General features: G+C 41.0%; 1 protein-coding gene across 5 annotated transcripts in view; it reads right to left on the bottom strand.

Moving 5' to 3' along the window:
- Positions 1-278: 278 nt before the first annotated feature.
- The window catches only part of trpc3 (transient receptor potential cation channel, subfamily C, member 3), a 36071-nt gene continuing 19853 nt past the window's right edge, over positions 279-16496 (bottom strand). For 3 of the 5 annotated variants that reach the window (XM_035523700.1, XM_035523704.1, XM_035523705.1), the window contains exons 5-12: positions 16268-16484; positions 13721-13954; positions 12533-12797; positions 10707-10902; positions 8834-9043; positions 7073-7156; positions 6736-6811; positions 279-2526 (exon numbers count right to left, since the gene is read on the bottom strand). In XM_035523700.1, coding sequence (XP_035379593.1) covers positions 2384-2526; positions 6736-6811; positions 7073-7156; positions 8834-9043; positions 10707-10902; positions 12533-12797; positions 13721-13954; positions 16268-16484 — 1425 coding nt within the window. In that variant the 3' untranslated portion in view covers positions 279-2383. The remainder of the gene's footprint in view (positions 2527-6735; positions 6812-7072; positions 7157-8833; positions 9044-10706; positions 10903-12532; positions 12798-13720; positions 13955-16267; positions 16485-16496) is intronic. The other 2 variants (XM_035523701.1, XM_035523703.1) reach the window with 2 other exon arrangements.

Genomic DNA, 16496 nt, shown 5'->3' with positions numbered 1-16496 from the left:
CCAAAAATTTCAAGAAAAAGATCACTTATATAGAACAGATGAGTGCTATACTCCCATAACAGCTTCAAGTATGACTGAACATTTTTGGCCCATTTTCAAAGCTGATAAAAGGGTAGTAATGTGTGACCAGTTCACCATTATTATAAGCCATCTGCTCTGTGTACCTCTGAATGCTGGTCGGTATCTTTGTATGTTTGAGAAATTGGGAGACTTTTTTTTTCCCCTTAAAGTTGTTTTATGTAGAAAACATGTTACAAATTGAATTATGCATATTTCAATTTGGTCTTAATATTTTCATAATACAACCATATTTGTATAATTCTTCATATTTCTGTAATGTTTTATAATATTTCTTATGGATCAAATTGAACTAAAGACATCACAAGAAAATGCATATCTTAAACATCTAGCAATGATGGAGACGAGAATGGAAAAAGAAAGGAGAAAATAATCCAGACTGTTTTCAGTTAAATACACTTTCAATATTCTTGAATATTCCTCAGTTGTTGAGCGAATCTGTGATCCACCAAATCAACGCAGACGTACAGTCTTAGTTACTGTACAGGCTATAACTGTACACACCAGGTGTTTATTTTCACCTTTTACAACAATAATAAACTTAAGTGGAATTTAAAAAATATTGTATGTCAATATATTAAAGGAACTACAACAGTTAATTTGTTGATCTAAATTTAGTCAGTTCAGAATGTGATCTGTGCAGTCGTCACCTGAGAAATATTCCGCTAGCAGCGTGTAATATCTACGATCATCTCTGAAATTAGGATTTATAATTCCTATCAATACCACATCATTAATGCATTGACAAGATATTATGCGTCAATCCTGTGACTCCTTAATCCTAATCCTTTGGATTAAATGCTTTCAGGTGCTCATTGACCCTCGACTGGTGTGTTCCCCACTCCTGTATCCCAAACCGCTTCTGTTTTTTAATTATTTGCAGATTAAAAGCAAAATGATCTATGAACGACACGTTTACTATGATGGGCACATACATGTATTCATTAAATATGTCAAATTATATCCCTGCCAGTTCTAATTTGTTTGAAAATACTAGTATATTGGTTTTAGGCTATTCTACAGGGATAATATACTCGGGCTACCATACAGAGTCACAGCTGTATGCAACAACACAATGCATGAAAAAAAAAAATTGCACAAAGCCACAGAAATAAATAAATTAGACAAATAAATAGGGAAACGAAAAACAAGTTCACTGAACTTGTGTACCAACTAATCATTATTCTCGGTGTATGAGGTACCTCCAGGTCTGACCACTGATGTGATGATGTTGTCTTTCTCTCAGAAGACCCTCCCTGACTTTTACAAGTGAGACCTCAGAGCAAGACAAGCCACCAAGACTCGTGGGGTGTCACCTGTGTGTTGCTTTTCCACACGAGGAACTGCAGGTTCACAAGATGTACAATAGCTACTGATTGAATCCCTTGCACTACTCACATCTGTTGTGTAATTTTTTCAGAGAAATCAAAGAAGCTCCATCCATTATCTGTCATATTTAAAACAGGTCTAAGCATGACTGGATCGCTGGGCGGTTGGTCAGTCTCACTCTCAGAGCTCTGTAAATGAAACGAAATGGAGGAGAATTGAGGAACTAAAGATAGAACAGACTTCAGCCATTCTTACAAATGTTGCTGTGTCTCAGGTTTTGTTAGATCTCCTGCACTGTCCTGTAAATATGGAATTGCATCTCAGTTCATATGATTCAAATAAAGAACTTCGCTATGAAAATGTAGAGATAAGCATGCAGATGGAAAAGACAACAGGGAAAAGTGGAATGTAAAAAAAATGTAAAAACGTGTACCAAAGAGTTTTCAGTGGGTCACAAATTATATCTGGTCAGAAGAGATAACTGGCTGTGTTTTCTGAAATTCTCTAAACCTATTTTAGTCAATATTCTTTGAGGGCTATGTGTTACAAACAATCAAATAAATATGTAAATATGATTTCCTGTTGTTAGCCTGTACTGACTCTAAACAAAAATACAGTGTGAGTGCATGAGATTAGAAATTCAGCAGTGTCACTCTGAACATACAGGCTGACACACTTGCCATGTTACAGCAGACATGAATGTGTCATGTAATTATGTTTGCATTGTATTTGCAACTAGTGGGTAGGTCCTGGACAGAGTTATTGCGTTTGCATGTGTCTGAGCTGTCGTCAGAGAGACAAAGGCAGAACTTAGATCTGTCAAGCAGTCTAAGTTGATGGACCGGTCAAGACACTGTTGAGGGGTTTGGCCAGAGTGCAGCTGAGGGTCAGAGTTCAGAGTAGAATTCTTCAGGGTCCAGGCTTATGTTGAAGGTCTGCTCACTGTGGAATGAGGGAGGGGCTTTCCACGCCCGGGTCAAGGTGCATGGACAGCACCCAGGTTGAGTTTTTCGCTGAGTTTCTGGATGAGCAGAGAAAGGTCCTCGGTGGCCTGGGACTTGTCCTCCAGTAACTCATAACGAAGACTGGATATGTCCTGTTTAATCTCCTTCAGCTCACCTGTTTATTTTTAACAACACACAAACACACCAAGACCATAAAGAGAGTGCATGTTTCTGTATTTCTGAGTATATTTTTTTAACTCAAGGTGCCTCGTTTATAAAGTTTTGCATGTATTCCAGAGTAAAAGTGTGTTTATTCACAAATAACAGGAAATGGCATGCACCCCCAAAATTCAGATTTATGAATCCTCCAGTACGCAAATCTATAGACCGTTTTCCACATTGTAAGTCACACGGTGCATCCCAACTGTGTACTACATACTTACAATGCTCTCTGATGCTGCACCTTAATAATACACTTATAATAATACACACTAATACTACACACATACTGCACACCAATACTGCACACTTATACTGCTCTCTAATACTGCACCTTAACACTACACACTAATACTGCACACTTATACTGCTCTCTAATACTGCACCTTAATAATACACACCAATACTGCACACTTATACTGTACACCAATACAGCACACTTATACTGTACACCAATACTGAACCTTAATACTACACACTAATACTACACACTTACACTGTACACCAATACTGCACACTTATACTGCTCTCTAATACTGCACTTATACTGCTCTCTAATACTGCACCTTAACACTACACACTAATACTGCACACTTATACTGTACACCAATACTGCACACTTATACTGCTCTCTAATACTGCACCTTAATAATACACACCAATACTGCACTTATACTGTACACCAATACAGCACACTTATACTGTACACCAATACTGAACCTTAATATTACACACTAATACTACACACTTATACTGTACACCAATACTGCACACTTATACTGCTCTCTAATACTGCATCTTAATAATACACACTAATACTACACACGTATACTGTACACCAATACTGCACACTTATACTGTACACCAATACTGCACACTTATACTGCTCTCTAATACTGCACCTTAATAATACACACTAATACTACAATATATGTGCGAATACTGCACACTAAAAATACACACTAATACTGCACACTATTAATACACACTTATACTGTACACCAATACTGCACACTTATACTGCTCTCTAATACTGCACCTTAATACTACACACTTATACTGTACACCAATACTGCACACTTATACTGCTCTCTAATACTGCACCTTAATAATACACACTAATGCTACACACTTATACTGTACACCAATACTGCACACTTATACTGCTCTCTAATACTGCACCTTAATACTACACACTAATACTGCGCACTTATACTGTACACCAATACTGCACACTTATACTGCTCTCTAATACTGCACCTTAATACTACACACTATTACTACACACTTATACTGTACACCAATACTGCACACTTATACTGTACACCAATACTGCACACTTATACTGCTCTCTAATACTGCACCTTAATACTACATACTAATACTACACACTTATACTGTACACCAATACTGCACACTTATACTGTACACCAATACTACACACTTATACTGTACACCAATACTGCACACTTATACTGTACACAAATACTGCACACTTATACTGCTCTCTAATACTGCACCTTAATAATACACACTAATACTACAATATACGTGCGAATACTGCACTAACTATAAATACACACTAATACTGCACACTAATAATACATGCCAATACTGCACACTAATAATACATACCAATACTGCACACTAAAAATACACACTAACACTGAACACTAATACATGCCAATACTGCACACTAATAATACATAGCAATACTGCACACTAGAAATACACACTAATACCACACATAAAAATACAAACTAATACCACACACTAATACCGCATACTAATAATACACACTAATACTGAACACTAATAATACATGCCAATACGGCACACTAAAAATGCACACTAATACCGCACATAAAAAATACAAACTAATACCGCACACTAATACTACACACTAATAATATATGCCAATACTGCACACTAATACTACACACCAATAATACACACTAATACCGCACACTAAAAATACACACTAATACCGCACACTAATACTGCACCCTAATAACACACACTAATACTGTTCACCAATACTGCACAACAATAATACACAGCAATGCTGCACAATAATACACACTAACACTGCACACTAATAATACATGCCAATAATACACACTAATACTGCACACTAAAAATACATGCCAATACTGCACACCAATACCACACACCATTACTGCACACTAAAAATACATACTAATGCTGCTCACTAATACTGCACACTAATAATATACACAAATACTGCACACCAATACTACACACTAAAAGTACACACTAATACCGCACACTAATAATACATACTAATACTGCACACTAATAATACAAGTCAATACTTCACACTTAAAATACATGCCACTACATGCCACACTAATAATGCAAGGTACATTCTTTGTATTGGTCTTAGTAGTATGCGTTTGGCAGGCTAGTGCACATTTATGAACTGCATCGCTTTGTACTAACAAAAACAAACAATAACAAAAACTGATTAATTGTTGCTATGTCCACATGTGTCATACTACGCCGCAACTCTGAAGGCTACTTTGAGAGATTGATTTACTTTAAAACAAATAAAATGGTCAGTAACTATCTTTTAACATTCTCCCACAGGAGAGTACGACTCTACTATTTACAGTGAATATTGCACTTTATATATCATACTGATATGGTTATTAGCATAGCCACATTATGCCTATGTGGCTATGGTGGCTAGCTTATACTAACTAACAGTTTTACACAAATTCCATACTGAATGTGTCACAATGTTTTAAACTGACTAATTAATGTGCTTATTTTTACAGAATTTTCCGTTGCATGCACATTTACACACCAGTTATGATGCTGCCATTGTTGCCACACTGGTGCACCATTTATTCAAAACATTTCTAGTCATGAAAAGCTCCTCTCTTCCCATTTCGCAGTGCATTATGGGACAATAGTGTATATTGACACAATACTCAAAAATCAACTGATTCTAAGCATGGATTGTGGTTTAACTGACTTGTTATTTTACTGTGATGATTAAGTGTTCCCTTACATCTTTTTGAGCAGTGCAGCTAGTATTCATGTTAAGTATGCAAATGGAGGGCACCCACAGTCTTCTTGAAAATGTCTATTCAAATTTATTTCTATAGCTCTGTTTACAACAGTTGTTGTCACAAAGCTGCTTTACAAATGCCTGAGTCCAACCCCCCAGTGAGCAAGCCAGTGTGTTCAGGTAAGACTCATATCCCGCCCTGTTACTGGTCACTAATATCCATAAAGGGTTAATGTTGTGTCCAGACACTGCCACAAATTGCACTTTGATGTTGACCTGTTCACCCGTTGGGTAAAGAAATTGGATGCACCGACATGTCAATGTAATGCCAGCCAGTATGGCTGACATTATGATGATTTAGGATGGCTCAGGTCTCCCTGACCTCTCAGCTAACTCCCTCTGGAAGCAATCGATTGCCATGAATCCAAAGGGCGTTAAAACCTGTAAGTGTTATCTGGTTTTCTTAAGCTTGGTCTCTGTAAAAATGGGCCCAACTCAGTATGTAATTGAGACTGGCTCCTGGACATTTAAACCCACTCATTAACCAGCCATTATAAGGCAGGGAACTCTCTGTGGTCTCTAAAATGTTCTGGGCTTGTTCGGTGTGGTCTAATAATAATGCCCCAAAGGCCACTGTGCCATAGGCAGTGTGCCATCTGTTCTAGGCTCCTTTTGAATGTGTAAATGTGTGCAATGGTTTTACAGCTGTTTGGAGCTCGTAACTGGACAAAACCCAGAATGAGTTACAGTTTCATCTAAAGGGGGGGATTAACACATTAAAGGCTGCAAATATTTATTGGGAGCAATAAACACAAATACAGGTTAGGTTAACAGGTTAATTAACTGGTCTGCTCAAGTATGTCAATAAAGACATCAGACAAAACACTGTTTAAGCTGGACTGGTTGTCATGTGTATGTTGCATATGCAGTAATTATGTATCTGCATAATTAAATATGGACTGCTATGTGAATTGTGCAATTTCCTGTAATTCCCTACTTTCCCCGAGGTTGTCATCAGTTCCTGCCTTCCATAAATAATATGTACACCTCTATGCATGGATCAAGGCTTCCATAAATACAGGTCTAAGTCCTGAGAGAGACGGAATGTGGTTCTGAATTCCTCTTTACCTTCGTTGACTTCATCGTTCTCCTTGTCCACCTGAGCCTTCAGGACGTAGCGCTTAATCAGACGCTTCATGATTTGCTGTGGGAAGATGAGGAGATTGATCAGGGCGCCACGGTCGCAGACGCTTAAGGCCACTGGCTCTTTCTTTTCTGGGGTTTTATTGGGGTTTATTAACCAGTAAGTGAGAAGAGTAAGCTGAGAGAAGAGGAGGGGAGATGGGGCGGAGAATGGGAAAACGTGAGGAGAGGAGAATAAGCACACCGAAAGGATGGAGGAGAAGGTCAGAGGTCAGGAGGAGAGGGCAGAGGAGCGTGGGCGTGAGGAGATCAGCTGCCTTGCCTGATAGCGTGTGGGCTGGTTTAGGATACTGCTGAAGCTGTGAGACTCGGTCATGCGCATGTTGGACTGCGTGAAGAGGTTCAGCTGTGAAACATACAGGCTGTCAGAAGCAGACGAGTCCTGGCAGGCAGCTAGTCAGGACACGGGTTGCATTACCTCAAACTCATGCACGTTTACATGAACATGCATACACACAGCTATTTATATTACCAGTGTTTGTGGACAAACACACACGCACACACACACATGTGCATACAAAAACAGTCAGTATAGGACCGGTCAAATGGTATTCATCATTAAACATATCAGTCTAAATTTATTTACATTTAGAGGAAATTATGAATAAGCCCCAGTTTATTCATTAAGTTTCCAAATAAATCCAAATAAGCAACGCCTACCAGTAATGAAAATGTTAGCCACTAGGTGGCACCCTACACTGCTACCCAGTATGGGACAGGCCCAATGGGATACATACATAGATGCAGATACATATCAATATCAGTCTCAGTGTGTCCACATTCTGTTGAAATTCACAAAATAGGCACCCTTTGTGCATTAGGTTTCCAATATAAATGCTAAACCAAGGCCTACCAGTTGTTAGAAAATGTTGGACCACTAGGTCGAGTCCTACACTGCTAAAAAGTTGAGTGGTGCAAAAATCTTAGCAAAGATTACTACAACTACAACTACTACTACTACAACAACTACAACACCTACAACTACTACCAACACTACTACTATAACTACAACTTCTACTCATCATAAATTGTACACCGTAAATCGTACATGATTCATATTATCCCCAGGGCTGAAAAACTTCATGAAAGATGCTGATTCATGCGGGTGTTTTAAGGATGACGTCTTAAAAAATGTTGCTAATTCTAAGCAATTATAAACATTTTCTTAAAAATGCACAGGTATCAAGAAACCATTTCATCAGTTCTCTTCAAAACTGGCCTTAGCATTTCAATTAAATTAGCCCAGAGAAAGATATCCATCCAATCCAGATTAAAGAAGATACATACAGTACAGCAAACATGCAGGATCTGTTCACTCATACATTACAGTGATACAGTTTCTCACGACACCTTCGATCTCTATGACCGTATAAACGCTAACTGTCCCAGTACTTAACAGGAACTGTCCCTGTTTGCCACATACAGAACTGTGACAGCACCGAATCCCTCTGGGACAGAACGATAACAGGGCTTTATGCCTACTTTGGAATAACATTTTGCCTTTATGCAAACGCTAATAGGGTGGTGATATAGGTAAGAGAACCAGACTGGCCTGACTGGGGAGATTGGGTGTGCTGTACCACTGACATGCACAACCCTGCACATTTAGTAGATTTTCAAATTGGCCGGATACACTTAAATAGAAACACCACAGAGCTGGAAGGATGAGGGACAGCAAGCTAGATGAAAAAGAAAAGAGAGCGAGAGAGAGACCCACACACTCTGTCATTGTCCCCCCCCCTCTCTCTCTCTCTCTCTCTCTCTCTCTCTCTCTCTCTCTCTCTCCCTCTCTCTCCCTCTCCCTCTCTCTCTCTCTCTCTCTCTCTCTCTCTCTCTCTCTCTCTCTCTCTCTCTCTCTCTCTCCCTCTCTCTCTCTCTCTCTCTCTCTCTCTCTCTCTCTCTCTCCCTCTCTCTCTCTCTCTCTCTCTCTCTCTCTCTCTCTCTCTCTCTCTCCCTCTCTCTCTCTCTCTCTCTCTCTCTCTCTCTCTCACACACACACGCACGCACGCACACGCGCACGTACTCTGGACTTGGAGTTCTCCATGCCGAGCTCCACACCCTTGTTGAGTCGTCGTCTGCGACAGCGCAGTAGGTTTGCCATCTTAGTGGCACAGTGGACAAAGGACTTTGGGCTTGGCACGATGCTGAAGGGGGGGGGCAGCGTCTTGCCGTTGTCGAAGTAGGACAGCCACAGCTTGGACCTGGCAAACTTCCACTCCACGTCAGAGTCATCCTGGGAGACAGAGGCGCTTGTGAGAGCAGCACACAGATTCATGGGTCTGCCTCTAACTACACTGAAATCAGAGGATGATTGCTTCCTGTTCTGAGCTCCTGTCCTGGCATGCCACCTCACGTTTTCTTTTGTTTCCCTGGTCACCCTTGTCTTGTTCGCTTGTGGCCAGCATGCGGATCAGGAAAGGTGCGTTATCACATCTGTTGTAAAACATCTATTTTCTATCGTGACAAATAAAAGTGATCTGGACAAAGTCTTCCAGATAAGACACTAGAAACCACAATGAACTCATTCAGCAGTCCTGCAGGAGGCATGTCAGGAACCTGGGAGGGACGCGGAGATTCAGCAGTCCCGCAGGAGACATGTCAGGAGCCTGGGAGGGACGCGGAGATTCAGCGGTCCCGCAGGAGACATGTCAGGAGCCTGGGAGGGACGCAGAGATTCAGCGGTCCCGCAGGAGACATGTCAGGAGCCTGGGAGGGACGTGGAGATTCAGCGGTCCCGCAGGAGACATGTCATGAGCTTTGGACGGACGCTGAGACCCAGCTCTTATTCCAGTCATCCACCTAAACATTATTACATGCTTTCTGATGTTCTAATCAGACTGTGGGGGAATTATAAGAATGTGCAGTTTTCTGCTCCTGTTTTCTCTACAGGCTGAACAAAAAAGTTTCTGTCAACAAATAACTGAAGGACCAATAACCTCTAACAGATTACAGCAGTGTAGAAATCCAATGTTATCAGCAGTCTCCAAGGTGGCCCATTCTGTCCCCATACTCTCATCTGTCCTCTACCCTTCCCTTTAACACCTCTTTTCACACTCTCTCTCTCTCTCTAATTCTACTGTTAGGATTAGTATGTTCATAATAATCTGCAGAATTATATTTCAGTGTTATTGTGACTCGTAGCCAACCTCAACTTTTTTCAGAGCATTTTCAGGTGGTACGCAAACTCACGTCTAATCAGTATCATGCTTCTCATGATTTCCAGTCAGATCCTTCCCTCCAGCTGCCTAACACGTGCTGTGACGTTCTGACTAAACCTTTAAAACACTTTGCTCTCTTAAAGTTTCGGCTGATTTCAGACCTGTGTGATAACAACAAAGCTTGCCTTCCCTCCCCCATCTTTGGGAGTAGCATCTGACCTCTGCATGGCCAGATCTCTCCATGTGGACCTATTACGTTTACAGCATTTAGCTTACACTTTTATCCAGAGCGACTTACAATTACGACTGTTTACAGCTTGAGGGTTAAGGGTCTTGCTCAGGGGACCAACAGTAGAAATTTGGCAGTGGTGGGACTTGAACCAAGAACCTTCCAATTACAAGTGAAATACCTTAACCCCTGAGCTACACACTGCCCTGTGTTACTTTCTGTCTGTAGACTAAACATATTAAAAATGCTGTGGGTTGAGGTTAAACTTTTTTTTTTGGACATTTTTGTATTGTGAACTGTGTAATGAATATAAGTAGTGTCAAACATGTGCTACACGTGCTTCTGCATTGCACCAATGTCTTCACGACCTTTGTCTGTGTTTGTGGGTAATGTACATGTACGAACATCTCAAAAGTATCTTTTGACAAAGATGCTGTCGTGGCCCTGCCACACTGCAGACAGGGATGAGAGAAAGGACACACAGGTGTGCAGAGAGTGGGTCAGCTCACCTCGATTTCCTGGTAGGAGCTGTTGATCATAGCAATCAGCATGTTGAGTAGAACCACTACCATGGTAACGTTGTATATCCCATAAAGCACATAGCCAATGTTCTCAATGAACTTATGATCATACTTCAGTACCACCGAGGAGACTTCAGACAGGCCAAATATGGACCAAAACAGGGTCTTAAAACTCTCCTCAACTCTGCAGAAAGAGCAAGACAGACACAGAGAGAAAGTGTGAGAGTGTGAACATATAGATTTCATATATATTTAATTTAATTCAACCATGTAGTCACTTTTATTTAATTACTGCAGTGCTTATCTCAAAATAGCCTTGTTCATTTCATAACGGGAATGTTCCAATTATAACAGTTCCAAACGGATATTTACCAAGTTTCCTTTTCTGTTTATTGCCATTTCATATTTTCTTTCATATTTCTTTTAAATTTCTCCAGTAACTGCCACATTATATCTAGCTGAGACTTTGTGCTTAAACAGTTCGCCAATGGGTCCATATCTGTGTACAGCAGGTGGCTGACTGACTTACATATTCACCAGTCTGACTCTACTAGCCTGCTAAATGTAAGCTAAACAAGTGTCCACAAAGTTTGAATCATATATACTGTAATAACTGTGCAGAAATGTGTGGCTTCAACATAAAAACCCCAACATGTATCAGGTTACTCTGAAGCATTTCCGCTGCCAGACGTACTACCACATCTCCTACACTACACAAATAAAGCTCTCCTTAGTCTCCAAGTCACTTTGTATTCCTCAGCAAGCTTCTGCTACTCAGGCAAAAGCAATCAACAGTAGATCATTAGCCAATGGGATAAAGAAATTAGACTTGATTGAAAAGGTAGAGAAACTGTTGTGATAAGAGGCATTATGAAAGTAAACATGAACTAAGAGCCATTCAGAATGTTCCCATTACAATATAAAAGTTTTATGAAAAGATGTTTTGAAACAAGAACTTTACTTATTAAATTAAAAGTGACTACATTATTTTAAATCTTGCACTTAAAATAATTAGATAAGTTTTATTTAGATATTTCACAATTTATTGATTTATACATATCATACTACTCATTTATATGTTTATGTATTTCACTTATTATCTAAATTTAAATAAATTCTCTTATTATTTAAAATTGGCACACATGGCATCCCATAGTCAGCCACTGAAGTACTTAGCATTCTGGGAACCGAATGTGCAAGTCACCTGGATTCAGAACCGGGGGGACGAGTGCCTTCCAGAGGGGACTCTTAAAGAAAATCTGTGCACTGTTGCTGAGAGTGCAGCAATATTTCTTTGTGTATATGTGTATCGGCAGGTCTGCATGATAACCAACACTGTGATAGCACTGTCTCAGGTATGTTGGTGAAACTCTATGTTGGTGAACGCTCTCTCTCTCTCTCTCTCAGTCTCTCACACTCACACTCTCACACACACACACAGACAGACAGACAGACAGACACAGTCCTGCCCTCTTTAACGGTGCTGTGTCCTTGCTGAAGATGAGCGACGGTGTGAAATTGGATCCTCTGCTTGGCACTCTCATGCCTCTCTGCTAGGTTCCATTTGAAGGAGTAAGGATGGAGGGACCCAGGGACTGTGGCCCACACAACGCGGCATGGGGGTAATGGCCCATCCCAACCTTTCCCTCTCCTAATATTACTTAATTGCCTTTGCAAATCATGCTTCCCAATTTCCTGGCCTCGCCCTGTAACAAACACCTTATTTCTCCACACTAGGTTATTGCAGGTTTTCATGTAGAAAAGAAATATGGTGAGAAAAGATTCATAGACATGCTGACGTCCCTGTCACTCACGTGGTAAAAGCAGGGTTAACCTTGGCTCCCAGGTAGTACGAGTAGAGGATAAACATGCCGATCATGAAGGCGAGGAAGACCATGATGAAGAGCACCATAAATTTGAAGATGTCTTTGACGGTGCGGCCCAGGGAGATCTGCAGTGGGCCAAAGCTCTCGTTGGCAGGCAGGATGTAGGCTATGCGGGAGAAGCTCAGCACCACGGCGATGGCGTACAGCCCCTCCGAGATCAGCTGCGGGTCGGAGGGGAGCCACTTATCCCGGGCTGGAAGGACATACACATGCTGGGCTCACTACTCGCTGTAGGGATAAACATCCACTCTGGCAACCCTGTGCATGATAAGATAGTGATTCTGATCTCAGTTTTACTAATTCCAACTGCTGACCCCAATTTCAGTTGCTTGACTTCCTAATTAGGTCAGAGACAGTTTAAAATGTAAAAAGTTTGCTTAGATAAAAATACTTACTAAGTTTATCAAAGTTTTTTTTAGTTTGAAACTTTTTTTTATACATTATTGAACTGATATTTAGAATGAACTGTTAATTATTTAGGTGAGTAATGTCACAGCTGGTCCCGCCTAGCATCCTTGTCTCCATGGTTACCCTGTCTCATGTCTTTGTTTTGCTTAACTTCCTTGTTGTGGTTCTGTTTATTAGTGTCGTTTTCTCCACCCCTTATGAGTTTCACCTGTATCTTGTTTAGTTCTCATTAACCCATGTATTTAATCCCTGTGTTGGCCTCAGTGTGTTGCTGGTCATTGTGTTAAATCCTAGGTGCTGTCTGTTAATCCATGCCTTGTCTGTGTTATTGTTATTCCAGGCCTCTGTCATGACCTCTCCACTTGTGTTATTATTCTAGCCTGCTTCCCCTTTATTGTCATTGTGTGCTCTCATTTCTTTTTGTTCACATGTGTTCTTGTACGCTGTGTTGGCTCACTGACCTTGGACCGTTCTAATGACTCTGATTATGGATTTTCCCTTAATAAATCTCACTCTTCACAGCGTGTGTGTCTGCCTCCTGATCGTTGCACGTTACAAGTAATCTGTCCACCCAGCCTAATTAGTTAAGTGTCGAGGTACATGAAATTAATCGGTAATAAACTGCAGACAAAAAAAAGAAAAACCTCTATAAATGCAAACTGTCCAGCAGAAGACCCAGAACACCCAGAGCATCTAGCCCCCCCTCACCGTACGTGAAGTACTTGATGTCAGGTGGCAGTGTGACCACGGACAGGTCGGGGGCGTGGATCTTCTCGTCCACATACTCCTGTGCCTTCATGGCTTGCAGGAAGGCGAAGAACCGTGCGGTGAACGCTGCGATGAAGATGGACAACATGCCAAAGTCCAGAACATTCCACAGCTGCAAGACATATTCCCGCGGCCCCTCTGTCCACAGCTCCTTGCACTCCGACCACATCATGCCTGCATGGGGTTGGGGACAGGGTTAGCGATAGGGTGGAGAGGGAAAAGGACTTGGATGTGGTCCACTGCAGAATGCTGTGCACTTACTCCTCACCAGTTAAAAAGTGGTTGAGCAACCAAAAGAGAGTTCTGTCTCACTGACTGAGTCCATCTGTCTCACTGACTGAGTCCATCTCTCTCTCTCTCTCTCTCTCTCTCTCTCTCTCTCTCTCTCTCTCTCTCTCTCTCTCTCTCTCTCTCTCTCTCTCTCTCTGTGCGTGTGTGTGGAGTCAATGGATAATAAAAAAAAAATAAATCAATAAGGGTGTTCTTGCATGGTATTTACTAGGTCGTGTCCTTCCCTTTTGAGTGAGTATTTATGTCACTGCTGAGAGTAATATGCTTTATTACAATTCATCTCTGCTTAAGAACTGACAAGATGATATTTAATCAGATCCATGATGACTTAAAGCACAGAGAGAAACTGCTCATGAAAGACACTACACATTTACATAGTAGTAAATGTAGGTTTAGCTGATGTATTCCTGGGCTGTTGCTTGAGTTTGTATTTCAAAATCACTTCACTACTTAACGTACGTAATGGAATCAACGCCTTCACTACTGAACACACGTAATGGAATCAATCCATTCACTACTGAATACATGTAATGGAATCAACACCTTCACTACTGAACACACATAATGGAATCAACAACTTCAGTACTGAACGCATGTAATGGAATCAACCACTTCACTACTGAATGCACGTAATGGAATAAACCCCTTCACTACTGAACACATGTAATGGAATCAACCCCTTCACTACGGAACACATGTAATGGAATCAACCCCTTCACTACTGAACACATGTAATGGAATCAACCCCTTCACTACTGAACACATGTAATGGAATCAACCCCTTCACTACTGAACACATGTAATGGAATCAACCCCTTCATTACTGAACACATGTAATGGAATCAACCCCTTCACTACTGAACACATGTAATGGAATCAACCCCTTCACTACTGAACACATGTAATGGAATCAACCCCTTCACTACTGAACACATGTAATGAAATCAACCCCTGCACTACAGAACACATGTAATGGAATCAACCCCTTCACTACGGAACACATGTAATGGAATCAACCCCTGCACTACGGAACACATGTAATGGAATCAACCCCTGCACTACGGAACACTGGTCCTTCAGCAACAGATTAAATGCCCGTGCTTGGGTATACACACACTTCCTGTTTCCTCTGAACACAAAGGCATATAATAATAATAAAAATAATTTTATTTCTATTGTACTTTACAAGGGCTTTACACAGAAGAGATTTAACAGAGTTCACAGGTCTCCAGTGTCTCATCCATACTGAGACAACGTCTGCACCATAAAAGGTTTGGAAAGATGCAGGACACCTTATCAAACCTCAAAATGATGATCTTTTCCATTGAGCTATACTGCCCTCTTTTAAATCATTACTTTAAAACAGTGTTTTGAAAATGTTTTAGAGAGCTTCTATTAGTACTGTGTATCTATGCAATAAAATGAGTCCCCTGCACTACAGGACCAATCTTTTCTCCATACACACTAAACACCTTCTCTGAAAAGGTCTTGGAGTGTCCCGAACTAAGTTTATATTTTTTGAACATGCAGCACTACAGGGGAAACTTTAACATCCAATCTCGCCAGTCGAATTTGTCTCGCAGCAGTGCAGTAACCACCATGGCCTGTTTTCATCCTTGATGGTCGAACATGTCACCAGTTTTCTGAGTGATGTCTTTCCACACCCAGCCACTCAGCACCCAGGCACCAGGCTTTTGATGTGGGTACCCATTAGTGGGAAGAGCGCAAACCTCAGCAAAACAGCAGGACTCATTAGATCCTCAACCTACTTGGAAACTCTGTAAACTACCAGAACACAAAGATCATCTCAAAACAGGCAAAGTGCACACTCTAATATTCAGAATAACTTTAATGTTTCAATGCTTTGGGGGCCCATCCAGAAGCTTCACAGTTTCCTCGTGTTCCACATCTTGGAACTTCAGAAGATCTTCAGTGTGACCTTTGTGACTATCAAATGCTTCATGCAAATGTTCTCTGATAAAAATGTTATTTCACAAAATGCAAAACATAATAAATTTCACCTAACAGTTAAACCTGGTGTGAAGATTCTCACTGAATGCTAAGATCAATGGCTGGCTTTGGAAAACATTATTTGGATAAAGCAACTTTGGAAGTTAAAAGTTGTTTGAATATAATACTAAAACTGACTGATATGAATCGTGAAGTGTGATTGCGTGCGGGGAGGCTGCTGCCCACCTGCCACCCAGATCATAATGAGTATCTCTGTCCAGGTGAAGCGAGTGGTCTTCACCCTGAAGATCTGGAGCGGGTGATCCGTCACCGTGATGTTGGGCAAGGTGGTGATGCCCTCGAAACGGTCCGACGCGTTGAAGACGAGCAGACACAGGAAGATGATGAAGGAGGCCGCATGCGCCACAAACTTCATGAAGGGGCTGCGGAGGACTTTACCCAGCTTGAGGAAACA

The sequence above is a fragment of the Electrophorus electricus genome, chromosome 2, assembly GCF_013358815.1.
Source record: "Electrophorus electricus isolate fEleEle1 chromosome 2, fEleEle1.pri, whole genome shotgun sequence".
Lineage (NCBI taxonomy): Eukaryota > Metazoa > Chordata > Actinopteri > Gymnotiformes > Gymnotidae > Electrophorus > Electrophorus electricus.
The sequence above is the reverse complement of the archived record's forward strand: the minus strand, read 5'-3'. Positions and strand labels throughout refer to the sequence as shown.